This window comes from Tigriopus californicus, chromosome 3, assembly GCF_007210705.1.
Source record: "Tigriopus californicus strain San Diego chromosome 3, Tcal_SD_v2.1, whole genome shotgun sequence".
Lineage (NCBI taxonomy): Eukaryota > Metazoa > Arthropoda > Copepoda > Harpacticoida > Harpacticidae > Tigriopus > Tigriopus californicus.
Genome location: NC_081442.1, coordinates 3,055,262 through 3,082,438, shown reverse-complemented (window position 1 = coordinate 3,082,438; position 27,177 = coordinate 3,055,262). Strand labels below are relative to the sequence as shown.

The 27,177-nt window shown below is 45.7% G+C and overlaps 3 protein-coding genes across 5 annotated transcripts in view; 2 read left to right on the top strand and 1 right to left on the bottom strand.

The window, feature by feature from the left end:
- The window catches only part of LOC131878089 (TATA-binding protein-associated factor 172-like), a 12,289-nt gene extending 6,410 nt beyond the window's left edge, over positions 1–5,879 (top strand). Inside the window, 7 exon segments of the mRNA XM_059223987.1 lie at positions 285–579; positions 638–905; positions 957–1,307; positions 1,309–3,496; positions 3,499–4,300; positions 4,776–4,891; positions 5,428–5,879. Of these exon segments, the coding sequence (XP_059079970.1) occupies positions 285–579; positions 638–905; positions 957–1,307; positions 1,309–3,496; positions 3,499–4,300; positions 4,776–4,891; positions 5,428–5,844 (4,437 nt within the window). The 3' untranslated portion in view covers positions 5,845–5,879.
- Positions 5,880–8,089: 2,210 nt separating this feature from the next.
- On the top strand, positions 8,090–14,945 carry LOC131877879 (von Willebrand factor A domain-containing protein 2-like). Of its 3 annotated transcripts, none has more exons than XM_059223701.1 (5): positions 8,090–8,557; positions 9,122–9,261; positions 9,782–9,943; positions 13,221–13,355; positions 14,603–14,945. In XM_059223701.1, exons 2-5 carry the CDS (start codon positions 9,219–9,221, stop codon positions 14,680–14,682), a joined length of 420 nt encoding a protein of 139 aa, XP_059079684.1. In that variant the 5' UTR covers positions 8,090–8,557; positions 9,122–9,218; the 3' UTR covers positions 14,683–14,945. The 3 variants fall into 3 exon arrangements, with proteins under 3 accessions (XP_059079684.1, XP_059079683.1, XP_059079682.1); XM_059223700.1 differs by having other exon boundaries at positions 8,091–8,553; XM_059223699.1 differs by having other exon boundaries at positions 8,092–8,507.
- On the bottom strand, positions 14,886–26,674 carry LOC131878088 (uncharacterized). Its single transcript, XM_059223986.1, has 5 exons — positions 25,773–26,674; positions 25,640–25,701; positions 21,264–25,458; positions 20,329–20,720; positions 14,886–20,119 (listed from the first exon to the last, which is right to left on the bottom strand). The coding sequence occupies exons 1-5, from the start codon at positions 25,783–25,785 to the stop codon at positions 15,164–15,166; spliced, it is 9,618 nt and encodes a 3,205-aa protein (XP_059079969.1). The 5' UTR covers positions 25,786–26,674; the 3' UTR covers positions 14,886–15,163.
- Positions 26,675–27,177: the final 503 nt, after the last annotated feature.

Genomic DNA, 27,177 nt, shown 5'->3' with positions numbered 1-27,177 from the left:
CGACATATCGCTCATTATTTGAAACTTTTTTAAAAAACACCTAAATATTTTAAAAATGCCCAAAAGGACAAATATTCATTGATTTGATAACATTTTGCCATGCCTCACAGCGAGCTTCTTTTTATTTTCTTTCGTCCAAATAATTCAAAATATATTTCCACAGCACCCGATCTTGGTGCAAGTTAAGTTAGTGTAACTAAGTTTGATTGCCTTCAACACTCTAATTGGTACAAGTAGCAAAGCCCCGTGTTAACGAGCTCGTCTTTTCTCTCGTGTTGTTCCAGATCAAATATATCCTTGCCACCCGCCAAGACCTCATCGACGAGATTTTACCGGTTCTATACCCCGCCATATTTCAAGGGTTGAACGACTCCGTAGACGATGGTGGGCGGGGCAGCAGCCTCACTCATCCCGTGGTCAGAGAGTTGATCCTGAAGTACCAGAACCAGTTGGAGAAGCTCACCGACCGCCTTTGGGACGCGTTGAAAATCATCGATGATTTGACCAGTTCCACGCATTCCATCATGCACTTGCTCTCGGAAATCCTCAAGACTCAGGTGGAATACGGTCAATTGAACGGTTGAATCTGTTCCAAGCAACGGAGGCCTCGACCACCAATCGATGTTCGCACTCAAAGTGGTCCGATTGTTCCCCTTCATGTCGCATTCGTCGTCCCTGGTGCGAAAAGCCACTTTGACCACGCTGAACACGCTGACCGACAATCAGGATTTGGCCAAGATTGTCTTGCCCACGGTCGTCAAGGAACTCAGCTTGAACCTATTCCAACGGGCCGTTCTTGAACATCAAGAGGACAACTTGAAATTGATCGAGCAGATCTGGAATACATGGCCTCTACACGCCCCTAGGCCCACTTCTCATGGCTACTTCCCATGTATGGCTCTTGGGTGGCCATGGTGATCCAGCCACCTCACTGGCCTTTGCCAGCGCATCTGTTGATCCAGGACAAGGCCAACTCGGGGTTCATCAATACCTAGGCGGGCCAGACGTGCAGCATTTGGTCAATCCATCGAGAAGGACCGATTCGTGACGCGAGCTCGCTACTTAGCGGCCAAGATGCTTGGCAAACTGGCCGGTTTCATTCGCACGCCCGTGCCTGGCATGGACTACTCCAAAGATGCGCTCACTCCCTTGCAAATGTTTGTGACGAAGATTTTGATGCCCAATTTAAGTAACAGCTCCTCGGCCTACCAACGGATGACCATGTCGCTGATCGTTTCCGAGTGGTACGAGCAACACAATGAGAAAGAGGTGCCCTTGGTGCTCAAATCCACGTTCAACCGCTTCTTGAGTTGAGATCCCGTCTTACGACGAGACCCGACAAGCGGCCAGTCAACTTCAAAATGAGACCGTCGACTACATCGCCCTGTTGAAGCACTACAAGCTCCAATTGGCCCCGGACCTGATCAGCCTTCAACCCAAAACATTCTCCATCGACCAAGTTCAAATGTTTCTCACTCGAACCGATTTCGGGAGCCTTTTCGGGTCGAATCCGAAACTGAAAACGAAACTCTTGGACTCGCTGTTGGACCGGAAGAATGCTTTGGTGGGGTCGCTGAATCGGATTGCCAATGACCAAGCCACCCTCACGGTCATGACACAAGCGGCTAATGCCGGGGCTATTGTGAGTTTAGGTGCGTACCCCGAGAAATTGAATCCTGTGATAAAACCATTGATGGAGTCCATCAAACGCGAGCGGAATGAATTGCTGCAATCACTGTCTGCAGACAGATTGGTCCGCGTGTTAGAACATTGTCATGAACAGCACATGCTCCCTCCGCTAGAGAAAGTGATAAAGAACCTAGTGAATTTCGTGTCAACCGACCCCTTGGTGACGCCCAGTTTGAACCCGGATCCGTCCTCAAGTGCCAATCAATGCATAGTCACCCTCCAGATCAGAGAGGCGAAATCAGCCAAAAAATCCGAGAGTAGTCGCAATAGTAATCACAATAGTAATGTCAATAATGCAAGTAGTAGTAGTAGTAGTAGTAGTCGTATTAGCAATGATGATAACGTCAACACCAACGGTGGTAGTAGTAGTAGTAATAAGAAATCCGGGAAGTCATCCGGATTCGAGAATTCTTTGTCAGTCAAGGATACGCTTCTTCAACACTCGGCCAAAACAAATGGGCAAACACCCAAGGGGAGTAAGAGAACCAAGAAGACCGCCCCCAACGCCACCAATGGGAAAAGCCAACCGAGTCCAGCTGAAATCGAGGAATCCAAGCGATTACAGGTGCAAAGCCGAGGTGCCCAAATGGCCTTGGAGAAGATCATCCGTCATTTCCACGCCCAAGTCTTCATCAAACTTCCCAAGCTCCATGAGCTCACCCTCAAGGGAGTGCTATCTGTGATGAGTGAATACCAAAACCAAAGCCCCGAATTAGTCACGTGTCTCCGAGCACTCGAGGTGTCCATGCCCGTCTTGGCCTTGGACCTTCAAGACGCTCTACTATTGAGCGTTCCCAATTTGGTCACTCTCCTCAAGAGTCCGTTGGCCAGTATCCGACACATGAGCGCCCGGTGCTTGGCAATTCTGGCCAAGATCCGACCCATGGCTGTGATGGTTTGCGTCATCGAGCAGATCCTACCTCTTTTTAATAGCGATGTGGTGGCTCATCGTCAAGGAGCCATCGAATGTCTAGCTTGCATTGTGGAGAAACTAGACGTCCAAGTCCTGCCCTACATTGCATTGCTCGTGGTGCCATGTATGGGCAGAATGTCCGATTTCGACCAGGATATTCGCCTCCTAGCCTCAAACACGTTTGCCGTACTCATTCGGTTGATCCCTCTGGATGGAGCCGTGCCCGAGCCACTAGATTTACCCAAGGCAATCGTCCAACGCAAGGCCCAAGATCAGAGGTTCCTGGACCAGTTAATGAACATTGGACAACTCGAAGACTACCAATTGGCCTTTCCCATTGAAGCCACCTTGAGGTCCTATCAGAAAAACGGTCTCAATTGGTTAGCGTTCCTGAATCGGTACAGGCTCCACGGAATCCTGTGCGACGACATGGGCTTAGGGAAGACGCTGCAAACCATCTGTATGCTCGCTTCCAGCCACTTTCATTTGCAACCACGAGGTTTTCATGACCAATCGGTGGATTGCCTCTCTTTGGTGATCTGTCCACCCACATTGTGCAGTCATTGGGTGGCCGAGATCCATCGTTTCGTGGGCAAGTCGATCCTCCAACCGCTGATCTACTCGGGTCCTCTGGCAACTCGAGCCGAACTCCGTCCCTTGTTCAGCGAGTTCAATGTCATTATCACTTCCTACGATGTCGTCCGAAACGACGTGGATTACTTTGGTCGGATTGCTTGGAATTATGTGATTCTTGACGAAGGCCACGTGATCAAGAACGGCCGAACCAAGACCACACTGGCCATTAAGAGTCTCCAAGCCCAACATCGTCTCATCTTATCCGGAACCCCGATTCAAAACTCGGTCCTAGAATTATGGTCGCTCTTCGACTTCTTGATGAATTATGGTCGCTCTTCGACTTCTTGATGCCCGGGTTTTTAGGATCCGATAAGCAATTCGCAGCCAAATATAGTCGACCTATTGTGGCTAGCAGAGATCCCAAATGCTCGCCCAAAGACCAGGAGGCGGGTGCATTGGCTATGGAGGCTCTTCATCGCCAAGTGTTGCCATTCATACTGAGGAGAATGAAGGAGGATGTCTTGAGTGACTTGCCACCCAAGATCACCCAAGATTACTACTGCGAACTCAGCCAGATCCAAATTAAGTTGTACGAGGACTTTGCTCGTACTCAGTCGAATAAACATCGCCAACAGGGCGATGAGGCATTGAATCTGTCCAAGAAGGATCCTCAACCTACGCCCGCCAACAAACCTCACATTTTCCAGGCTCTCCAGTATCTCCGGAAAGTGTGCAATCACCCCAAATTGGTGCTAAATGAGCAACACCCGGAATTCGATGCCGTTATGGGAATGCTGCAAGTATCGAACTCCAATCTGAACGATATCAACCACTCGGGTAAACTTCCTGCTCTGCACGATCTCTTGCTTCAATGCGGGATTGGCGCTCAAAGCTCGTCGAATTCGTTGGATGACTCGGTTGTGGTTCAACATCGAGCCCTGGTCTTCTTTCAATTGAAGTCCATGATGGATATCGTCGAGAATGACCTCTTGAAACGCCTCATGCCCTCGGTGACCTACCTCCGGTTGGATGGATCGGTTCCTGCCCATGCTCGACAGGGAATTGTGGACCGGTTCAATAATGATATCTCCTATGATCTCCTACTCCTGTCCACTTCAGTGGGTAAGAAATTTCAATCCACATCAATGGGATTGTCCTCCGCCTTGTTAGGCTCTTTAGAGGAGGGGGAAAGACGAAATGATTAGTTCAGAAGGTCAACTTCGAGTTGACACGCTCTTTGCTCATTAAGAAACCATTACAGGTTGGTAGGAGCTTTCCATTGAGACGAGATGGTCTAATCCTCCCCCTTTGTTCGTTAACAAGATTTGTCGCATAGCGAGACTTCTAAAAGTTTTGCTTTAAAGCGCAATCGAGATGCCCGCCTTAGCTCTATGTAGAATGAGATGATATGAATGTTCAAACACTTGGATGTGGTGGGATCCTAATTACATGTACTGTTGAATGACAGACTCGTTATCCACCAATGACAGGTACTTTTCCATGAAGAAGGAGATGTAGGAGAGGGAAGAAGATCAGGATGTTTGATGTTATTTTTTTTTTTTTTTTGTGGCTCAACATCTGTATTTCCTATTTAAAGGTGGACTGGGATTAAATCTCACTGGAGCCGATACCGTGATATTTGTTGAACACGACTGGAACCCAATGAAAGACCTTCAAGCCATGGATCGAGCCCACAGAATTGGTCAGAAAAAGGTAAGCTAATTTTTTTAATCATTCAACCTTCGCTACGCCACATTTACTCATGATCAGCTAATCTTTTTGAAGTTGCTTCGTTATGGCTAAAAAAAAAAATCGACAGTAGCGTTCAATTGCTATTAGATCCATCAATTTCATGTGCATCAACTGACTTGCACCTGTGGATTGCACATCCGTCCCATTTAGAGCGCTAATGATGTGTTAGCCTACACTCTTAATACATGTTCAGGACTTTTTCAACCCCCGTTGAGCTAATTACACAGTTAAATCATGGCAATTGAAAACTGCTGTGTTGGCTTAAATGTTAGATTTAACGCAGTGCAACTTGAAATTGACAAATTTACATAGCCTATTGAATTCGTCTTCAACCCGTTAGGTTATTATTTTTGGTCTTGATTTGAAGCTGGAAATCCAGGAAGATTTGTCACATATTTTTGATGGGATTGATATTCTATTCCTAGAAACCATTTTAATTAATTTACATCAAAAAAAAAAAATCTTATCCCATAATACCAACGCAACTTGTTTTTTAGGTTGTCAATGTTTACCGATTAATCACGCGAAACACGATTGAGGAGAAGATCCTAGGTCTGCAAAAGTTCAAAATGATCACTGCCAATACCGTGATCTCGTCCGATAATGCGAGTCTCCATTCCATGGCCACGGATCAAATCTTCGACCTCTTCTCCTTGGAAGATAACCTAACGGCGGGCGATAATCGAAATGGCGCTATGGATCAACAACGTCAACAACAACAACAGGGAATCAAGGCTCTCCTGGATAATATGCCCGAGCTATGGGATGAACGCCAATATGAGGATGAATATGACCTCAATGCATATATTAGCAAGAAACACGCCTCCAATGGAAAGGAGCACGCGAGCCACCCGCTAGAATCCCCTTCTACATCCAAAGAAGTACACCACAGCAATAATCAAACATTAAATTGACAGGCGTATTAAAGAACCATTATTTTCCAATCCTACCATTTCTCTTTACTTCTCTGCTCACATATCACCACACCATACAGTTCAGGTACCGTGCTTTGTTGGTCTAATAATTAGTGGTTCCAATATGAGGGAAACCGGGGCTCAACACCGCCTATCCCCGGGCATTTTTTAGCTCTCATGGTATTGACAACATATAAAACTGCATTCCAATTACATGATGAAAAAAAAACATCTAGGAGAGCCAAGTAACCAAAATAATGAGAGCCGTAGCCCTTCCTACTAAGGCCAATCGAGTGGGCTTTACGACCCAAGGCGGTGATTGGCATACCGAAACCCCATCTACAGTATTAATAAATGAATAGGCTGTGGGAGAGCACTTGACCTATTCCGCCACTCAGCTTGAATCTGAGTCGATTGTGATCCATTGCGAGCTGACTGGGCTGCATACTCATCGAAATATAAATTTTCTAGTAAATTGACGCATAAAAAAGTGCACCATCATGGGAAGCGCTGTAATATTGTAGTTCTAGTGGCAATCACATCTGATCTGGCGTTCTACAATGTTCAATAGAGAAAGTCTTTGAACATTTGAAAAGTACAGATTTTTAGGCCAGCTACTACTACCAGTAAAGTTTTATCGAGTAAAATAGACAATCTTTTCCCGGGACCACCGAAACTAAGACAAATGCCCTAAAGGTACTTTCTTCAATAGTCAACATTGCTTACCCCTTACAAGAACTTTATTTTCATATCTTGGCATCTCAAACCAGCGCACTGCATAATGCGCAGCGCAGCGCAGCGCATAATGACTTATGGCATTGTCAAAAGTGTTATCTCTAAATTTGATTTCTCATTTGTGTCATTCCTGAGATTCTCCATTTAGATCTGAACCAAAGCAAGGTTAGTTCCTACTGATTCCTCACCTCCTTACATAAGTGCAAAACATCAGCGCAAAACATCAGCATACATATCCAAAGATTCTGTAACCAGAGAAGGGCAAGGACTCTAAAGAGCACCAAAAGTTTAGGCCTAACTTGATGGGAATGGTTTGGTGATCACAAGAAAGTGGCGTTTCCTTGCTTAAGTGTCCTTGGCAAAGGATGCAAAGGTCACTGAGCTTTCTGAGGTTTAGGTCTTAATTGAGGATCTTGTGGACATTAAATTTGTTTCAAAGAAAACATATTTGTTAAAACCCTCATGGTTTTCTGAATCAGGAGCATCACCAAGAGCTCATTTCTTGGGGTTTGTCCAGTGCCATTGACAAACTCACTGTGTTGTTCAATTAACTTTAGGTCTGGCACAAATTCTCTAAAAGGCCAAAAATGTGGCCTTTTCTAAAGGCTAGATCCATGTAAGCACATTTGAGAAGCTGTAAGGTCTCAGAGGCACTTCTACCACCTCTGGTGTAAGTCTTGGTGGCACAGCGTTGGTCCCACATGTCAAAAAATAAAAATCTTGCAAGAGGCAGACAATAGTGGCTTTTGAAGAAATTGTTCAAGAAGTTGTTTTGAATTTAGTCCCAATACCCCGACGGTTGTCCCCCAAAATGCATTTCTTATTGCTTTTTTTCTTACTGTTTTACGCTAGTAGTTTCAGCAGTCCATTTCCTGCTTGAATGCCCCTCGTGGGTTCGAGTAATTACTCGAAATTAATTGCTAGAAGATTAATTTCTCGAAAGCTCACTATTTATAACTTGCAAATTCGGTGACCTTTAAATGTTGGGATATGTTATCTTTGGCCGAGGATTTTTCTAATCTTGGTCTAAGACATGAAAGTACCAAAAAGACACATCGTTATTGCTGAAAACATATGTAAAGTTGTGAAACATGGGGATTCTTCGAAAACATGGGCACTTTCTTTTTCTCTTTCAAGTCTCGGTGTTCTATTTTCCTATTTAACTGCTAGAACTAAAAGAACTGGGTTCTTTCTTAATCTTTGTTGAGCCTTTCTATTTACCTTTTCTCCCAACAATCTTTTAGCATTCGAAGAACCATATTTCAGAGCGATTGCCTGCTCTGTCCAACGTTTGGTGCGGTAATCTTTATTGATGGACGAGTTCTTTCATTCTGCCCAAATTGGAAATATTGAACCGCTTCAAAAACGCTTCTGGCATCCTTGGAACCTTTTGTCCCACGAAAGTGCGCTCTCCTTGCGATGAACGCCATAAATATCGATATGAACTGAATTATTGACGATCACAATCAACGTACGAGTACAGTGCCGACTGAGAACGTGGCCCGGGTTTCGGGTTACCACCGAGAACAACGAGGATGGCGCATATGGCGACCATAAGGTCGTATACTCGACTGCGTCGATGTAGAGAAAGAAGCTCGTTGTTCGCTGTTTCCCGTCCGTGTCTTCTAGTTTGGACGTTGCAGAGGAGTGAGTAGAGCGGGGAAAGACGGCCAAGATTGGACAAGGTAGGTAAGCAAGTGCTGTATAGTGGTGCAGTATATTCCAAGGGAACACCCGAAGAGAAGATGAAGTCTTTTGGGAGAGCGCTCGATCCCAAAAAGCCAGTTTGACGAGATCGACCGGCTTGAGAAGACGATGAAGATTTCCTTTGAACACGATCAGTGTTGGATGGAATGATCTAGTGAGGTGCCAATTTCGGGAACAATGTGAGAGGTTCCTAATTTTTCACAATTTGGACGTCGTCAGTGGTGAGTGGCCATTTAGGAACAAGGTCGTTTTTACGACAGGTTGAATGTGAGTGAGTCCTGATAGTGAATTTGAGTCTCGACAGTTTATTATTTATGCATACTGTACAATGTACACCCCTACGTACACACCTACATAGTAGAGGGGACAGGAACCATGCATGCCCTCACTCGTGCTTTCTCCCGATCTTATCAAACCACACAAAACAAGTACAAGGCATGAGTGAGGCCTGACGAATGAACGAACGAACCTTTACACGGCTGAATTTGTTCCAACTTTTCCACTTAGTCAGATTTCGTGACCGTCGTCCCTTTGAATGTAGCTCATCAATTGGGGGAGTGGGCTGGGGGTGGGAGGAGAAAAAAATAAGAGCCCAGTCCATGGTGGTTTGGGTGGGTAGGAGGGCATGAATGCCAAGGTTATGCCACAAGCTTGATTATCTTGACCATGTCGTCGGAAAGTTCCTTGATTGATCATGAAAACCAAGCACCAGGTTTGGTTTTGGGACGGCTGGTACAGTAACTAGTTGGTAGTGGATAGTAGTGTAACTCCCGAGTTAGATCGTAATGTCTGTCGGATAGAATAACTTTTCTCTTTATACCCTCTTCATCCACAGCTCCCGGGATTAAAAAGTTTTGACGAGACCCTGACCGGAATACCAAACACCTACCTACCTCTTCATCCACTCCCGCACTCCTCCATACTTACACACAATGAAGGGCGTTTTCTTCTTCCTGGTCGTGGCCATTTCCATCCGTGAGTATAATTGCGCACAATGGAAGCCAGTGCGGCCCACGACATACTACTACTACGTACTAAGAATGTATCTATAGGTCTTTAATCCTGAGGTTAAGAGAAACTTTGGCAAAATCTCACTTTCCCCTGAGTACTACGGTGGTCCCATTTCCGGGCGTTCTCTCGGGAGGAAATGAAAAGGCCGAAGAACAAGAGCGGCCCCCCTTCATACATCCTATGTACCGTATGTACGTACCACATACGGGAGATGGATGCCGAGAACCTGGCGAAACAATGTGGGGTTAGAGGCTTCTTTCTTAGTTTGTGGCTGCTGAGGGCCCCTTTGAAAGATCAAAGCTGCTGCCGAGAGGAAATGAGACCAAACCAACTTCTTTCTCCCTAGCTAATCGGGAGCTCCCTCCCACCCTTGAATTGAGATGGAAGGGCAGGAAGCCTGATTGAAATTTAACTCTTAGACCAGTCAAGGACCTCCCGCAACCGGCATCATAACCTTTTCAGCGAAGCATGCTTGTTTTTGCAGAGGACTTCAGTGATTGCTGTGATTATGATGACATGGTCACTGGCTGTCGACTTCAACCCAATGTGGGAGCCACCTCTGGAGGATTGGAATGTCTGTGTGGAATTGGATGCGAGCGGGAGTTCCAATTCGAAAGTCGAGCAAAATGTGAGGCTGCTCTCAAATGTAAGTTCATGACCTCAGTCTTTCGGTTTCCATTGGCTAGAGAGATCTACTGGTTGGATAAAGCGAGCTAGCTTCTCAAGCTCAAGACGCATAGCTCACCATAGTATAGTATCCGTACTCCGAATATGAAGGTAGGTACGTGTTCCATGGAGGCTTTGTTCGGGTCCCTTGAGGATCCCAGATCGAATTTCATTTCATTTCTTACCATCTTCTCTTCCTCCTCCTCCTCCTCCTTGGCCTCAATTCAGAGTGTTCGAGAGAAACTATGTAGTCTGATTTTTGGGAGGTAATCTAACAAGAGTGATGAGCAAGACGAGCTGAGGGATGGATGGAGTAATGAATAATTCGAAATCATCAAGAACATGGAAAGTTGAGCATTTACATCTACACGGGAATGCAAGTCGAGAGCCTCAAGGGAGGAAACCAACAGTTCATGAATATGCAAGGAGACCGTCGACCTTTTTGGGGGTTCGATGAAGTCGAAGCCAGACTTCAGCAATGGGAGTTGTAGAACTGAAAGTTGGAAGCCTCCACAAGGCTAGGTTTGCTAAGTTTTCCCTGAAAGCAAACACAAACTTTGGGCGTTCCATCTGAGGGCAGATGCTTCCTCAAATTTACATACCTAATCCGATCTTTCCAGCCGATTGGCTGCGTGGCTCAGAGAAGGGAAAACGACGTGTTCCAATAACAGAACCCGCTGTGCCACGTCTCTTTTACTACCACTTCCCACTTCCCATTGCCCACAGTGCCTGCCCACAGTGCCCAGTGAAGTGAGGTGGTCCAGATTGTGCTAGTGGAAAGGCAAACTTTTTAGCTCCCTTTGCTTGCAGTTTTGTGGAGGTATTTCTTCAAGTCTATGGGAAATCAATCTCTGCTAGCTTCTTGGAGGCTACTTTTCCCTACCAGTCGTTTTATTTCCCATTGAGATACAGATAAAAGTGCTCACTCACGAGCTTCTTTCCCCTCTTCGCCTGGTCATATACCGTATGTACCTACAATGACAGATCAGCCTTGAGGCACGACCTTTGGCCTTGGGCCTTGCCTGAACTGACATAATGAAAAGAGCCAATCTGACCTTTGAAACGGTGGCCTGAAGAGGCCTCTCCAACTCTCGAGAGGGGTCAATGTGTTCCTCTTGGATTCGTCAGGGTGGAGTTTCTTTGGGAACACCTTGTCAATCCACGTCACGTCGTGGCCTTTTCATTTTGGCCGAACTTTGACTTCAGTGTCACTCTCGGATTGAAGAGTGATGGCTATTGCAGATTGGAGGCAAATATGAAATTGTGCACAACCCACAGGCATGTGCTTCAACAAAGTGACTTTTGTGACCCAAATTCTCTCCAGGGCTTTTGTGCCAGTTTTGATTGGTGTTACCACAAAGGCAGGAGTGTCTTTGTCTGTATTTGCACACAAATGGTAATGCATTTAAAAAGGAGGAACCAGGAATTCTTTCCAGTTTAGTCATGAATCAGCTTGATCATGGGCAAGGCGTGTCAAAGGCATTTCGGGAGGAAATTCATTTCATTAGGACAAAGGCATTTTCTAAGTTCGAATATCCCGCGACATGGACTTGTAATGATCTCTCATTTTTTTTCAAGTCGAGAATTAGATAATATCTCAAATCAGGCGGAGAGCAAAGAATAATGCACTCGAAAGACATTTAATCATGTCCTGACCTCGTTTTCCCATTGATTGTAAGTTTTTACTTATGGCTTGGAAATGTAAATGAACAATCCATAAAATGAATACGTCTATTGCATAATCCCTCGTTGGTCGCTTCCTTTTTAGAGAACGGGAAACGGTTTTCTCCTTCAAACTCTGAAAAATGAACACAACCAATTCTTCTACTTTACTCTTTAAATGAATTTATTTGTTTCCCAGACAAGATAAGAAAAAAACCTGTCACAGCCTGCCAAGAATAATGAGCCCGAAATAACATATCCTTTCCCATGATGTCAACCTTAAGAGCCTCGTTTTTCCCGCCAAGATCCCTTCCTGCCCAAATGTTCCATAGAATGAGTAACAGAGCTTTGTTGGCTAGAAAGAAGCTTGATCCTCGGGGTCATTGGCGTGAACTTGCGAATGGTTTCGGGATATTTTGAAGGAACATCCTCCAAAGCTGAAGGAAGGAAGGAAAGCCGTCGGTTAGACTCGGAGGGAGAAGGAAAGCCCCTTAATGTGGTGCTTTGAGCTTGTTCGGCCTTCACATCTTCGCACCATTTCCCCTTGTTTGTTGTCTTTTATGACCCCCCAAAGAGCAAACTTTACAATTTCTTCATTTGGCCGCAACTGTAAATGGAGAATAGCATCATCATCTCATGGTCATGGCGGCGTTCCCACTGTCAAACCAACGACAACCAGGACCCCTAGAGAGCGGACGGATCTTTCTTTTGTTTTCGTCTTCCTCCTCCCTCTCCTCCTCCGACCACCAAGTTGCGATCGCTTTCGCCCAAAGCCATCCCATCTGTCCAAAAACAAACCCAGCTCACATCAATGGACTTCTTTGTCCTTGACATTTGGTCCCACAATGCGTGGTTCGAGCGGTCCTTGTCGCCTGACTCTCCAGAGATACCTCATGTTCTGTTCACCCACCGCAAATAATCGTTCCTCGACATTCCAATGAACTGACGAATGTGGTCCCTGTAAGGATAGGGGTCCAAGAAGTCCATGTCAAGGTGTGTCTATCATTCCCTCTTTCCTCGGGTGAGGTAAAGTGTTCCAATCCCATTGTTTCTGTTCCACGAAATCCGAGCTCGTTAGAGTCCAAGCTAAACGCCCTCAGTTCCTAAGATCCAAATGGGCGCCCGATGAGATCTCGCAAAGAGTGAGAAAGGTGCACTTGGCTCCCAAGTCTGAAGTCTGGGTTGTTTCGTCCCGAGAACCCACCAACCTCGACGTCCAACTCAGGGCTGCAAACGAAAGAGATCGAGGGCGGATGCTGAGCCGAAAAGCCCAATATGTCGATAAGTATCTCCTAATGAATGGATCCCGGCCAAGAGAAAATGGGCCAAGCTTGTTCAGGCACTGGCTTTATCTTGAGTGAGAATAATGAGAGGCCTGATTGCCACTGATACCCACGATTTCTTGGAAGCGGGAGCACCTAGCCGGACTTCTTTTCCTTTCCATAACTGGACCACTTTGAGTTTGAAGATAGCGGTAAAGCCGGGTTCTACGTGTCATGGCTCATGATAAGACGGAAAGTGTAATCCAGGTCTAACTTAGACAGAGCTTCTCATCCCAACGGCATTGAAGTCCTCTGTCTTTTTTCGTCTTTCAGCTGGACTCCTATCCGATATTGATCCATGTCATGGCAAGCCTTGCTTGAACCAAGGCCAATGCCTTCAACTCAAACACGGCCAATATCGTTGTGAGTGCACTGGAACTGGATTCCACGGAGAGAAATGCGAAAAAGGTGAGTGGAAGGGAACATGTGCCTATTTTGCTATGCATACCATATAGGTATAGTTAGATGGGACTGCATTCTTCCGTTCAGGTTTGTCATAATTTGAAAGCCCGTGATGACAATTACTGAGTAGACCAAGGAACCAGAATGTAGTTGGCCAAAATAATTAAGCATATAATTTCTTGTTAAGACTGAATTCTCTAAATAAGACATTTGAGGCTTGAGACGACCATAAGCCCTGTTCCATCCATCAACTTAGCTGTCTTTTCCCTGAAGATGATGCAATTCGTAGAAAACGCAAAAACGTTTGTATACATACGTCTTTAGATTGTGATTGGCAAAAGTTTCGCACTTTGGCCTTTACGGAAGTTGCCATACATGTATCTCTTTCCTTTTCGAAAATGGAACACTTCCTCTTTTCCGTTGGTTCCATCGGCATTTCCATTTCCATTCCCAGGCACAATGTGCCAATACCAGGTGCCATGAGACTTAAATTTATTTTCTCTGTTTGTTGCTTCTTTGTGGCGAATGAGCCAAGAACACGAAGCCCGAGCACAACAAGCTCACCCACTGGGCGAGCGAAAGTGAGTGGAATTCCCAACTGATATATTATCTGGCACACTATCAATCGTAACCAGTAGATGGAACTCTGGGGAGCAGTCGCTTTTTGGGAAGTCTCCGAGCTGTTCACGCCGGCTTTTTTTCGCACTATCTTCACCTTTTGTGGAGGCTCCCTTTCATTTCAAATGCTTTTGGGGAGGATTGGCCAGAGAAAAGAGTCTCTTAGGTGTTGGTCGGTAATCAAGTTCCCGGTCACGAGCGCGAAACCATAGCTTCCAAAGAGACAAAAACTACAATGTTGTTCAGCCATTCGAAGGAAGTCATTCCAAATGGAATCTGTATTGTGTGTCTATCTGTTATCTCGTTTCCCCTTTGGTTCAAGTCTACTGTAAATAGGTTAAGAATTAATTATATACTCGTCAATTGTCCTGAGTAAGTTGGCTCGTGTCTTGTTGAAATCAAGAAGTTGATTTTCCAATTAAGGGTTCCATAATATTTGCAAATGGTGTGGAAATCATCCGAAAATGAAACATCATAAAGCCTATCTTTCGATTCAGACTCTCTCATACCTATAACAGTTTTGAGCCGTGTCTAAAAGCAAAGTCGTTTCGAGCGAGCAAAGATTTCCTCCAAGTCAGTTCAGATCCTTGGTTAAAGGTGTTTTGCCTGAAAATTGTTCCATCTTCTTGTTCCAGAATGCCCGAAGAGGATTGGATCGAATGCATTTCGGATTACGGAAGATGAGAAGTTCCCCCTGGAATGTATCCAAATTTAATGGGAGCCCCTCGAGTGAATGCTCAAAAAGAGCTCAACTCACTTAATATTCCCTATTCTCGTGGATCTCATTTTCCAAGTGCTTTTTTGATCTCAACCGAGCTTCAAACTGACAAAAACCTCAGACTTTTACCCAGGGTTTATTGGATGGGCATTTGTGAACTGTGCGCGCTCAAATAACGTTTGAATGCGACTTTTTGTAAGTGTATCTGTATCTGGATGAATTTTATTTATGTATCAAATATACACAAATGTTTCATTCAATTTTGATCAAAATAAGTATTCAATTTCACTGAAATACGTGAGGAGCATCAACATGAAAATGATATGGTGTGGTATGGCTGCAGTACAAAATCACACCGCTGTCAGCGAACAAAGTCAAAACAATATGAAAATCATTGCACTTCTTGGATCCCTTTTAACGTAATATCACATGACTCAAGAGATGTCATTCAGCAAGGCTCAGCCTTTTGCGAGGAACTCTAAGATGAGTTTTGATTGAATTGGACCCAAATGTTTCCAATGTTCCGATCCACTTCGGGATTACCGGTCAACACACCGGATAATGCGGCCAAATCGATCTCCTTGACATCTTCTTGGCCAGGATCAGGACCCACATCAAAGGACCTCCTGCTCAAATCCTCTTCTGGGGAACTGACAGATTGTCCAGATGCCAAGGGGTAAGGTTCCAGTTCCATGACACGTTGATACTTGGCATCCACTGGAAGATACTGGGATCGCTTGTCAGGGACCACTGGGTAATGAAGTGACGATCGGACTGGGAAATCGTTCCAAGGTTGACGTCGGGACAAGATCAAGCCTGGTGGTGGAGCAAAGGGCGGTTGTGGAAACTTGGACAACTGGAACCCTGGACCGCTAGGAGGGTGGTTTGGTTGATCTGGGAGAGCCGCGAATTCGACCCCTCTGGGCGAGTCAAAAGCATGGCCAAAAGGCTCGTCGACGCTCTCTTTCAGTTTTGTCACGCCATCGAAGCCAAAGCCGTCAATTTCTCTGGGCTCTTGGGAGCCAGAATGTGGATCATCAATGAGGTGGGACACGAACGATTTTTGATCTTCGAACTCATCGGATCCAAATTCAATCTCTCTCATTGGATGAGGGTGGTCCTCATGGTCGTCAAATCCAGCGTAATTGGGTCGGGCATATTCCGGGTCAGACTCCTCTTCTTCCTCGTATTCATAGTAGGACCCGCCATAATTCTCTGGTTCCTCCTCGCGTCCAAAGTCATGCATAGAAATGTCCACATTACTGAAAGCATCTTCAAACGATTGCTTCAGTTCTCCATTGGTGAAGGTGTCAGAAAACCCTTGAACAATGCGGGCCTTGTCCTCAAACTGCCTGGGTTTACCATCGGACACAGGAGGTCGATCTTGATGTCCTGGATATTGATTCATGGTGAATAATGGCACTGGAGAGGGTCGAGGACGCAGATGCGAAGAGGGAATCAGAGGTTCTCGCTCAAAATTGTCCAAAAGGACCGGTTTTCTCGTCAACTGAAATGGGGGGAACGTCGGCCGAGTGGGGAGCGGGATTCTGGGTTTAAACGTGGGCTGCGGGGCTCTTTCGCCCGTCAAAGGAACACGGGGTCTATGCACGGCCGGCATCTCAATGTGAGAGTAACTCACGGACTTTGGCCGATCCGGTTGACCATTTACCCGGACAAAAGGCTCCGGGGTGGGTCTTGGAGGTGGTGGAGGTGGGGGTCGAATCGCTGGTTTGTGCTTGGGAACTTGTGGTTGGGCAAAGGGATGGGGATCCACCAGTGGCTCCTTGAACAGACTCTGGGGTCGATTTTGGAGCAGCTCGGGTTTTGGTGGAAAATCTGGGATCTCCTCGGGTCGGGATAGTTTGGGAAAGTTGATATAGGAGTACGATGTGCCACTTGATTCGGAGGGCTTATCTTTTTTTGGCGTTTGGGGTCTGGCAACTGGGCGTTCATGGTCATAGTTCATCACCGGTGGAGGCGTGGTGGTTTGGTGATAATTCATCATTGGAGGAGGCGTGGTCGTCGTGGTCGTTGTTGTTGTCGTTTCTTGCTCTTGAGCACTCATGTTGTCTTCTTCCCGCACTTCAGGGATCTCCATATCCTCCTCGCCCAAGAAAGACATCATTTCCTTTAGCTCGGACTTGTCAATCATACCATGCTTGAACAAAGTGATCATGGATTTCATCACATCGATATCTTTCTCCACTCCGTTGAACGGTTGCTCTTCTTCAATGTCCTCGTCATGTTGGCTCAATTCGGCATTGATAGGTGTGATCAATCTTGGATTTTCCGCATTGACCATTTCAAAGTCATGCGAGGGATCGTTGATGTTGACCTCGATCATTTGGTGTTTTTGATCGCGATAAATCATGGGCCTCTTATCACCTTCCTTCATTAGCATTTCTTTCATCCTCTGTGGTGACACGTGTTCTCTTTCTTTGTTCTTGAGATTGTTCTGAGGCTCTTTTGGAGTCTTGAGCAGATCCTTCATTTCAAGTTTGCCCTCATCAATCATTTGATCCACGATGTTTCTATCCTCCAAATCACCAGCTTGAATGATTTCAATCATGGAGCTTAGAATATCTTCCGGTAATCGCGGCGTTTTGGTCACAGATTCGGGCATAGTAATCCTTAACAATTGTCCTTCGACTTCTTCTGGCGGATCTTCGTATTTGTGCGGGACCTTGGGAGTAAAGATGTCCTCTTTGAGGATCTCATTTTGCTTGGACATTAAATCTGAGAACGCTACTGTCACGCTTAGTGGGTCATTTTCCACCATTTCCGTTAGCTTTGCCTTTTGTTCCAACTTTTGAGCTTGATCTGTGGTCTGGAATATGCTAGTGAATGTTTCCACCACCACATCAGGCTTGGATACAATCATGTCCATGATGTGATCCTCAATTTCCTCTCTCGTATCGGATGTCCTCAGTTTTTGCTCGAAATTGCCAATCTCCGACATTACTGACAATGGGGTTGACGTGGAACTGCGAGGAACACTTGGTAAGGTTCCATGCTCAGGTGCTTCCAAGACGCTGCCAAACTCTGGTCGGGATCCCTCGTGGGATTTGATCTTTTGGTGCAAGAATGATCCTTCGGTTGTTGTGCTTGGAACACTCAAGTGGGCTCCAAAATCCTCTCGTTGACCTTGATGCTGCTTGATCTTTTGAGTCAGAAAAGCGTCTTGCTTCGGTGCTGTCAGAGATTCTGAGAAATCCGATTGGGTCCCTTGATGGCTGTTAATCTTTTGAATCAAGAATGGATCCCGTTGGGGTACATCCGATAACTTCAGGAGCTCTTGGAAGGTTTCTCTATCGCCTTGATGACTCTTTATTTTGTTAAAGAGGAACTCAACTTCTTCGTCGTTAATAGGCAACTGTAATCCGGTTGTAGGGTCCAATTTCGGTCCCAAACTTGATTTTATCTTCTGGATCAAGAACGCGTCATCCTCGGTTGAAGTCTCTTTGTGTGGGATGGTGAGGCCGTCGGTATCATCATTGGTTTTGCCAGAATGTTGATTGATTTTTTGGATCAAAAAGGGGTCGATTTGAGGGGCTTTCAAAATATCTCCAAAGGTTTCCCTATTGCCTTGATTGTTTCTGATTTTCTGGAGGAGAAAATCAACTTCAGAATCATCGATAGGCACTCTCAATCCTTCCACTTGGTCAAATTTGGATCCTTGATGAGTCCTAATCTTCTTTAACAAAAGGGGCTCTATAACAGCGTCATCCTGAGCTTTTGGAACAGAAAGGCCATCTGTGTTTTCATCTCGAGTTCCTTGATGTTTCCTGATCTTTTGAATCAAATGTTCGTCTCGGTTTGGAACATTCAATACATTTCCAAAATCATCCTTGTCTCCAGAGTGATTCTTAATCTTCTCGATCAGAAATGGATCTCTTTGAATCTTTTCCGACTTGATGTCTGATCCCGTTGAAGGCGCTTGCAAAACTTCAGCAAAATCTTGTCTGATCCCATCATGAAGATTAATTTTTTGGAGCAAGAAATCGATTTCACTGTCTGAATCCTCCTCTGTGGTTGGAGGAGTAGATGAAACACTGTGGGGAGTATCCGTGGAAGCTTCCAATTTGTTTATGGGAAACTGGAGAGCATCTCCGAAGTCGTCTCTCACGTCATTGTTGGCATTGATTTTTTGAATGAGAAATTCGAGTCTTTCAGTGGTGCTTTTGACGGGGGGGATAGGAGTGGGTTGACCCAAATGGCGAATGGGTATTTGAAGGCCATTGGTCGGATCTCTTCTACTACCTTTGTGTCCTCGAACTTTTTGTAATAGAAATAACTCTTCAGGCGTAACTTGGGTTGTGGTTACAACGATGGGGGCTTTGGTGGTTGGGATATGAAGTCTGGGCACTTTCAAAGAATCCTTGAAATCCGTGTGTGTTCCAACATGATTCCGGATCTTCTGAAGAAGGAACTCAGTTTCCTCTGACTCGGTCAGCTTTTCACTCTTTGACCCCGAGGGTGGTTCCAACTGATCTCCAAAGTCGTCGTGATGATTAGAATTGTCGTGTTCTCTGATTTTGTTGAGCAAAAACTCAGTTTCGATGGCTTGGTCAGTGCTTGGTCCTTCCGGGAGGTTCAGATATTCTCCAAAGTCCCCATGAACATGCGATCCGGCATTGGCCTTGATCTTCTTCTGTAAGAAGGATTTTACAATGGCCTTGGCCGTGGACACTTCGGGGGTGAATCGTGACGGGATTGTGAAAGTCTCTTCACTGGTCGGCGGGCTCAAACCTGACTGGGGGTCTTGTCTCTGTCCTTTGTGATTCTTCACCTTTCTAACCAGGAAATCGTTGATGAGCTTCTCTGTGGTAGTTTGCAAAAAGGCATGATCCTCATCAGCGAGAATGTCCCCAAAATCGTCGTGCGAGCCAGAATGGCCTTGAATCTTTTTCAATAGAAAACTGATCTCTTCCTGACTCAAGTCCTCGTTGGCTGGAGGTGTGAGACCATCGTGATCCACGCTTTTACTCCCGTTGTGGGCACGAATCTTCTGGAGTAGAAAATTCACTTTGCGTTGTTCAAAATCTGGAGCAACAAGTCCGTCCTTGGCATCAGTTTTAGGTCCGCTATGATTTCTTATTTTCGTCAAAAGGAACGCATCATCGACGTCGTCAAAAGTAAGTGCGGCTGGTGTGGAAACGACTCTTTCCAGTTCTTTGTTATTCTTGATGTCGTCTAAGAACTGTTCGACCTCAGCATTGTCTTTTTGGACTTTCTTGACCATGGCAATGAGTTTGTTAACCATCTCAATGTTGCCACTGATCTCATTTTCGGAGGAACCGGATGTTTCAGCCTTGTCTTTGAGCATCTGGATCATCTGACGGTTCCGTCCACGATCCATGTCGAAACCGGTTTGTTGGAGCATTTTGGTCACTTTTCTCACCTCCGAACCAAAATCTTTGTCCGGCGTCCCTGAAAAACGGATTCAATCATGTTAATCAAAGTACGCATCATCTCAAGCAAAATATCAAGGGGCGTGATCCAGTGGCCCAAATGACGTTAGTAAGTGGAACATGGTAGGTCGAGAAAGGCAGTGATTACGAGGTGTTATGAATGATTTGGTCTGGATGGTCTTTGGAGCTGAAACGAGAAGAGGTCAGACGAATCAAGGAGTTAGGAAATGTTTGATGTCGGTGAAAGGTGACTGTGTTTGTTGAGTGTCTGGTACTTTTTTTGTGGATGACTCCGGAATAAGCTACCTGGAAAGGTGGTGGAATCTGACGGAGTAGGGGAACTGGATGTAGAGGTTTCAAGGTTGGTAAATGTGGTGATATCCGGAACGATTTGTTCCGTCACAAGATCATCCGCCTCGGTTGGAATGAGTAAAGGAGGAGGGGTAGTGGGTGGCTCAGTGGGCGTTACTTGGGTGCTGTGTAAAGTGGAGGACTCCTCGACGAAGTCAGTGCTAATGGTTGTGCGCACGAGCATGGTGGGCATAAAAGGAATTGAGGTAGACGGGGTTGAAGAAGAGATCCCGATGGGTGCCAAAGTGGGTGAGAAAGGTGTTGAGAATTCTGCTGAAAATAGTAGACATGAATTGATGATTTGAATCGATTATATTGGGATGCGCTAATAGCCATTTATTCAATGGCAGTTGCTGTCTTTGTATGAAGGTTATAAAGGTGAGGCTTGAAGATTTCGTCTTTTTATGCTAACGACGTTCGTCAATTGAAACGACAAGGCATTAAACGGCAAACAAGTTTAAGGTATAGTTGACCATGGCAATTTTTTGAAATACAAACTTGAATAAACATCACGCTAAAATAGTGATGGGCCCTGAATACTCAGTTTCATCTTGTGATGACAGGTTTTCAAGCTATGATCTTGACTCGAAACAATTAGAAGCCACCGTCTAATTTGTCTTAATATGCTTTTTCTTCACTGGTGACAGGAAACATACTTTCCGGCCACTCGTGAACAGACAGGCATGAATTAAAGTCTCTAACAGTGGCGGTTAGGTTCCTTTGTGCTGATGAGAGTCAAAATTATATCCATGAAAACCAGTTTTCATTAAAAGAAAATCCCTGATTCACACTTCTAGGTTTGGCAACAAACTGTACCGTTTTCGACTTGACTTTGTTGGGTAGTTGTGATGGGATCCCTGACTCTTTGGAAAGTGACCTCGTCCGTAGGGCGGTCGACGGACAAAATGGCAAACTTGTTCTTGGGCATCCTCAATCGAAATCTAGGACCCGATGTGGATGAGGACGAAGAAGATGCAGTGGTGGTTGATGGAAAGGCCTTGGGAAAAATGGTGGAAAATGTTGAGGAGATGATCTTCGGAGCAGCCGTGGTGCTCTCAAAGTTGGCAAACACTTCTTCTTCTAAGTCCTCCTTGACCTTGCCGGCCAAATCTTCATACTTGAAACTGGATGGAGCCTTTTCGTCAAAAATTTCTTTCAGTTTCCTTTGGGCACTTTCTGGCAAATCCGCAAAATTCGAGGCAAACTTTTTCGGAACCAGTGCCACTTGTCTGAAGATAGGCAGTCGCATATAGCTCCCTTGTCGGGCATTGGGTTTGGTTTTGGCACGGCGATCAAACTTGATGATTCGGATCAAAGGGTTATTTCGAATCTCTGGCAGTTCCAAGATATCCTCGTCAAAGGTATTCATGGGATTCAAGGGTTGTTCCAGGGGATTCTTGGGTGGTCTTTGCAGTTTTTCACTCTTGACTAGCCCAGGAGGATCCAAATCAGGGATCTTCTGATCCACTTGTGATTGAAGTGGTCGCAGAAATGGATTTTGCTTCACGGAAGGCGGATCCAAATCCAGAATAGACGAATGGTTAGGGGTCAACTGTTTCAAAAGGGTGCTTTGTTTTATGCTGGGAACCTCCAAGTTATGATTTGATCCCGTTTGACCGCTTTGAAGAGGTCTCAACAGCAAATCTTGCTTATGTGGAGGGAGCTTGAGATCGTGATTGCTCGCTTGGTTTGGGGTTAATGGGCGTAAAAGAGGATTCTGCTTGGAACTTGGAACGGTCAGTTGGAAAGGTTCAGATTGGTCCCCTGCCAATGGTTGGGCAAGTGGGTCTCGGGAAGGAGCTTCCAAGTCAAAATCATCCTGTTGGCCGCCTTGAAGGGGTTTCAAAAGGAGATCTTGTTTCAATGGCGGCAGACTCAGATCGTGATTGGAACCAGTTTGGCCACGTTGAAGAGGTCCCAATAAGAGGTCCTGTTTCAAAGACGGTGGATCTAACTCATGATTACTGGCCTGATTTGGCGTCAGAGGCCTGAGTAGAAGATCTTGCTTTAACCGCGGAATGTTGAGCCGAACAGGGTCAGATTGATCACCAGCCAAAGGTCGAGAGAGTGGATCTCTAGATGGCACATCAAGTGCAAGATCGCTGTTTTGATTGGCTTGTAAAGGTCTCAGCAGCAGGTCTTGTTTCACATTAGGGGGATTTAAACCAACAATTTGTTGGTTATGATTAGGTGTAAGAGAGTTCTTGAAAAATGTTCCATCGTCTTTGGACACCAATGGCTCAGACTTTGTCCCACCTAAACTAGCCCCACTGATCACTTCCGAGTCTTGGTCCGAATGCTCGGTCTCCGTTTCCTTTGGAACTTCCAATCCCTCGATTTTTTGATTTTGCTTGCCCTTTAATGTCCTCAGCAACAGATCTTGTTTTCTCCCGGGAACTTTCAAACCTTGATATCGGGCTCGATGGCCAGCTCTTAGGCGTTTCAATAAGGGATTTTGTCGCCTACTAGGTGGTTTAAAGTCGCTGAAAGTACGTCTTGGCACATCCTCGCTGTTCCCTGGGTCATTTTCTTTCAAAGGTTTGAGTAATGTGTCTTGTTTGGAACTCGGAGGCTTAAAGTCACTAAAAGTACGTCTTGGCACATCCTCGCTGTTCCCTGGGTCATTTTCTTTCAAAGGTTTGAGTAATGTGTCTTGTTTGGAACTCGGAGGCTTAAAGTCACTAAAAGTACGTCTTGGCACATCCTCGCTGTTCCCTGGGTCATTTTCTTTCAAAGGTTTGAGTAAGATGTCTTGTTTGGAACTCGGGGGTTTGAAGTCGCTGAAGGTTTTTCGGGTATTCACCAGATTTTGGTTGCCCCTCAATCGCTTGAGTAATGGATTTTGTTTTCTTGATGGAGGTACAAAATTGCTGAAGGTCTTTCTTGGCGGAAACAGAGGTTTTTCGAGAGGATCTTTAAGGTCCTCTTGGGGTGGGGATTGTAGTTCTTCATGAGTAACGCCTAATGCTGGTGGGGTAAAATCCGAAAAGTTCGAATCAACGTCAACCAAACCCTGGCTTCCTGGCTGAAGAAGTCTTAAAAGGGGGTTCTGCTTGCCATTGGGAGCGGCGAAATTATTGAATTCCTCCTCGGATTGAACAAGCAAAGCCTGTTCTTGAGAATCCTGGTTTTTCTGGATCAGTTTGAGTAATGTACCTTGCATCTGACTAGGAGTGTTCAGCACATTAAAATTGCCAACTTGAGACTCTGTGTGGGTTTCCAAAAGCTCTAAGACTTCACTTCGGGTCGGACTAATGGTGGTTTGAGGTTCAGTGGTGACTCTAAATGGTTCATTGGTAGACGAAATTTCAATCTCGAAATCATTGCCATCAATGAAAACAGATGGCACGCTAGTGGTTGAGGGCATATCAAGAATAGGCTCCAAGGTAATGGCTGGTCGCGGTATATCTTTGGGATGACCTCTGACGGTGACTGAAATCATGGGATCATCGCTTAGCCCAGGGGGCAAGAGCCCTTCTCCAACATCAGGCTGAACCGTATCCGACGCCTTCAAAATTGGGTCGGTTCTAGTTTGAAGCTGGGCTCGAATCTCATCTCGAGCATCATCCATTGGTGTGTTTTCGGTGGTGGAAGGAGAGGCACCTCCCATGAGCAACCTTAATCGATCCCTGGCTTGTAGCATTCGATCGAGAGGCGATTCTGTTTCGGTCACTTCCTCCGCCTCAAAGAAGGACGAGGTCGATGAGATCGCGGGCAGATCTGTGGTTGTGGTCATTTGATTTCGAATCAGGTTTCGGGCTGTCGCCATGGGACTCTCGGTTCGGGGCGTTGTTGGAACAGTTGTGGTGGTAGTGGTGGTGGTTGGCACTGTGGAGAGGTTGTTTCTAATACTGTCTCGAGCTTGCTCCATGGCTCCAATTGTTCTGGCTGTTGTGGTCTCCTCTTGAAAATCGAGGTCCAATGTGGTATCGTCATTGCGAAATGTGGTGAATCCAACCGGGTCCTGCAATTTGTCAATCAAATCGGCTCGGATGTCTTGTCGGACCAAATCCATGGGGGTTGGTGCTGGTGGTGAGGAAGAGGTCGAAGGGGCGGAGAAAATCACCGGTCGAGATGTCACTGGATCAACATCTAAACCAGTTCGAATCTTGGCTCTGGCCAAATCCATAGGAGTGGGCATTGATGGAGAAGCCGTGGAAGAGGGGATTGCTGGTGGAACAAAAGTCATTGGCCGGAATGTGATGGGATCAGGTTTCAAAGCCGTTCGTATCTCATCTCGGGCCAAGTCCATGGGAGTGGGGGCCGGGGGCGGGGGCGGGGAGGCGGTCGAAGGGACGGAAGAGAATACTGATCGAGATGTAACTGGATCGGCATTCAAATCAGTTCGAATCTCGTCCCTGGCCAAGTCCAAAGGAGTAGGGGCCGATGGAGAAGATGGAATCGAGGATGGAGCAAAGCTAGCTGATCGGAATGTGATTGGCTCCGAGTCTAAACCAGTTCGAATCTCGGCCCTAGCCAAATCCATTGGAGTGGGTCTAGGCTTGGATATAGTTATGGGCTCATTCGCCAAAGGGGTGGGAGTGGTAGACGTGGTGGTTTTGATAATCCGACTGGAAGCTTGACTAGGTGCCAAACTGGCCTTGATTTCCTCCCGAGCTAAATCCATCAAAGTTGGCCCCGGATTGAAAGTGGTCTCTGGGAACTCGAATGGAGTTCCCTCCGTGGTTTCTGTATTCAGTTGAGTGCGGGTAAACGGCCTCTGTTCCTTGAACTTGTTCGCCCGCATTGGTACTCTAGTTTGCTTTTTCTCCTCCTTGATCCGCTCTCGGGCCTCATCCATGGGCCCCTCACTTTGGGCCTGCTTCACCTTTTGCACAGATCCAACTTGACCTTTGAAGTTAACCTTGGGCGATTGGAGCAATTCGTCGAATTTGGTGGGCGAAACCAGTTGCGGGAAAGCCGTTGTATCCACTTGGAAAACGTCATTGAAAGATTGGGGATTGGCACTTCGTCGTTCACCAATCAGCTTCTCGGCAAATGCCACGGAAATCTGAAAGAAAACGAAGAAATATGATCAAGCATTTTCCAACCGAAAAGGAGCAGAAATTTCAATGTCATCCAAATGAAGATGCAATGGCAGCGAGTGATGTCATTATTCAGAGGCGTGTGGGAATCCTTGTGAGACCACCACAAAGTGGTTTGGTTGAATTGAGAAGGTACTACGTACGTACCGTTGGCTCCGTGTTGGATGTTGTACTCTGACTTCTCGTCACTGTCGTGGCCTTTGAAACATCTGGAAGACGAAGGAAAAGAATCGTTCAAGTTTGGAAGATTTGGTTTGGTTTATACGAGCAGACGCCAAACCTTGGACCATCATCCATCTATTTCCAGCATTCTTGATGGGTTACAGAAATGACTGCAGAGTTCGAACAAGCCTGACGAATTTCATTAGACGCCATCTTTTGTTTTCTTTGAAAAGTTGTTGGATTGTGGTATATTTGTTGAACCAGGTTATATTTGGAGCCATGGCCCTTGTTATCCGTGTTCGATTCCAAAACAAAGCCAAACGAAATAAAAGGTTTTCCATTTGTCAAACTTCTTATGTCAGCATCAAAAGGGCTTGGAGGCAATGAAAAAACATTGGTTCGAATCTGACAAGTACTCCGAGCATCCTTCCATCGTACGTACAATCACCCACTATTTTCAATCTTTCTTTTATCGAATGGACAACCAAATCATGACTAGCTTCATTTGAAGTGGAAAAACGCATGCATAATCACGTCTCATCTTAACCGTAAACCACGGCTTTGACAATCTGATTTCCCGACAAGGCCTCCTGAAGAAGAAGAGGAAAAAGTCCAACTCATACAATCATCAACTTCAAGAGATGCACATCCAAGTGACGTTAACATGAGTCCCAATTTTTTGGCTTCTTTCATTCTCCACTCGACATTCCCGCTGATTCACGTATGCCACTTAGCACTTGGTGTCGTATCGCTTTCATCGGTACACAATCGGGTCCCGCTTAATATGAAGTGTCCAGACCACAGAGAAATGTCCACAATTATCACATCAGTTTTCAAGTTCAAGACCATCCTCGGGCGTCCCAGATTGGTTTTCTAGCCAGATTGCCATGATTGGCTTGGAATGTCTTCTCAACCGCACTCAACAACGGCTGTTCTCGAGTCTCGAGTATGGAGTACTACTACCAAGTATTTACTATTCAAGGTTAGCCTACATACTGTAAAGCGGAGGGAATCGAAGCCAGTGTAATGATTCTACTAGAACAACCAACACCTGACGCTCTTATCGAGCTGAGGAGTTTCGATTCAGGCACGAAATTTAATAAGGAGATACGGAGGAAGGCATGGGGTCTCCTGGAAGGCATATATTTTCGGGAGGTCCAACACACACACACACACACACGCACATGTGTGATGAATTGCTCACAAGCATGTTTGCATATCAAGGCTCGATCTTCAAGTGCTTGATTCGTGGATTGGGTTTGGCGGAATGGAAGATATATGTACATTTTTACATCATGAAACAGCTGATTCCGAGGCTTGTGGCCAATCGAGTTCAGATTGACAGGCAAGATGTCATTAGGTCGGCATGTCCACATTTGCGGTCTCATCATGTGGGAAACGGCCTGGCCTGATGGTGTTCAAATTTATTTTCAAAGATATCATAAGGCTTAGGAAGTATTGTTAAGACTCATACGACACATGCGTTTTGATACAAATTTTCAAGGCGAGATCAGATTGATGGA

Bases quoted from the DNA above. Each gene is read 5' to 3' on its own strand.
- LOC131877879 (XM_059223701.1), top strand. From the start codon at position 9,219: ATGAAGGGCGTTTTCTTCTTCCTGGTCGTGGCCATTTCCATCC. The intron at 9,944-13,220 runs GTAAGTTCATGA...TTCGTCTTTCAG, and splicing joins ATGTGAGGCTGCTCTCAAAT to CTGGACTCCTATCCGATATT. The intron at 13,356-14,602 runs GTGAGTGGAAGG...TTCTTGTTCCAG, and splicing joins CGGAGAGAAATGCGAAAAAG to AATGCCCGAAGAGGATTGGA.
- LOC131878088 (XM_059223986.1), bottom strand. The intron at 25,459-25,639 runs GTACGTACGTAG...GTTTTCTTTCAG, and splicing joins CATCCAACACGGAGCCAACG to ATTTCCGTGGCATTTGCCGA. The intron at 20,721-21,263 runs GTACAGTTTGTT...TACTATTTTCAG, and splicing joins ACAAAGTCAAGTCGAAAACG to CAGAATTCTCAACACCTTTC.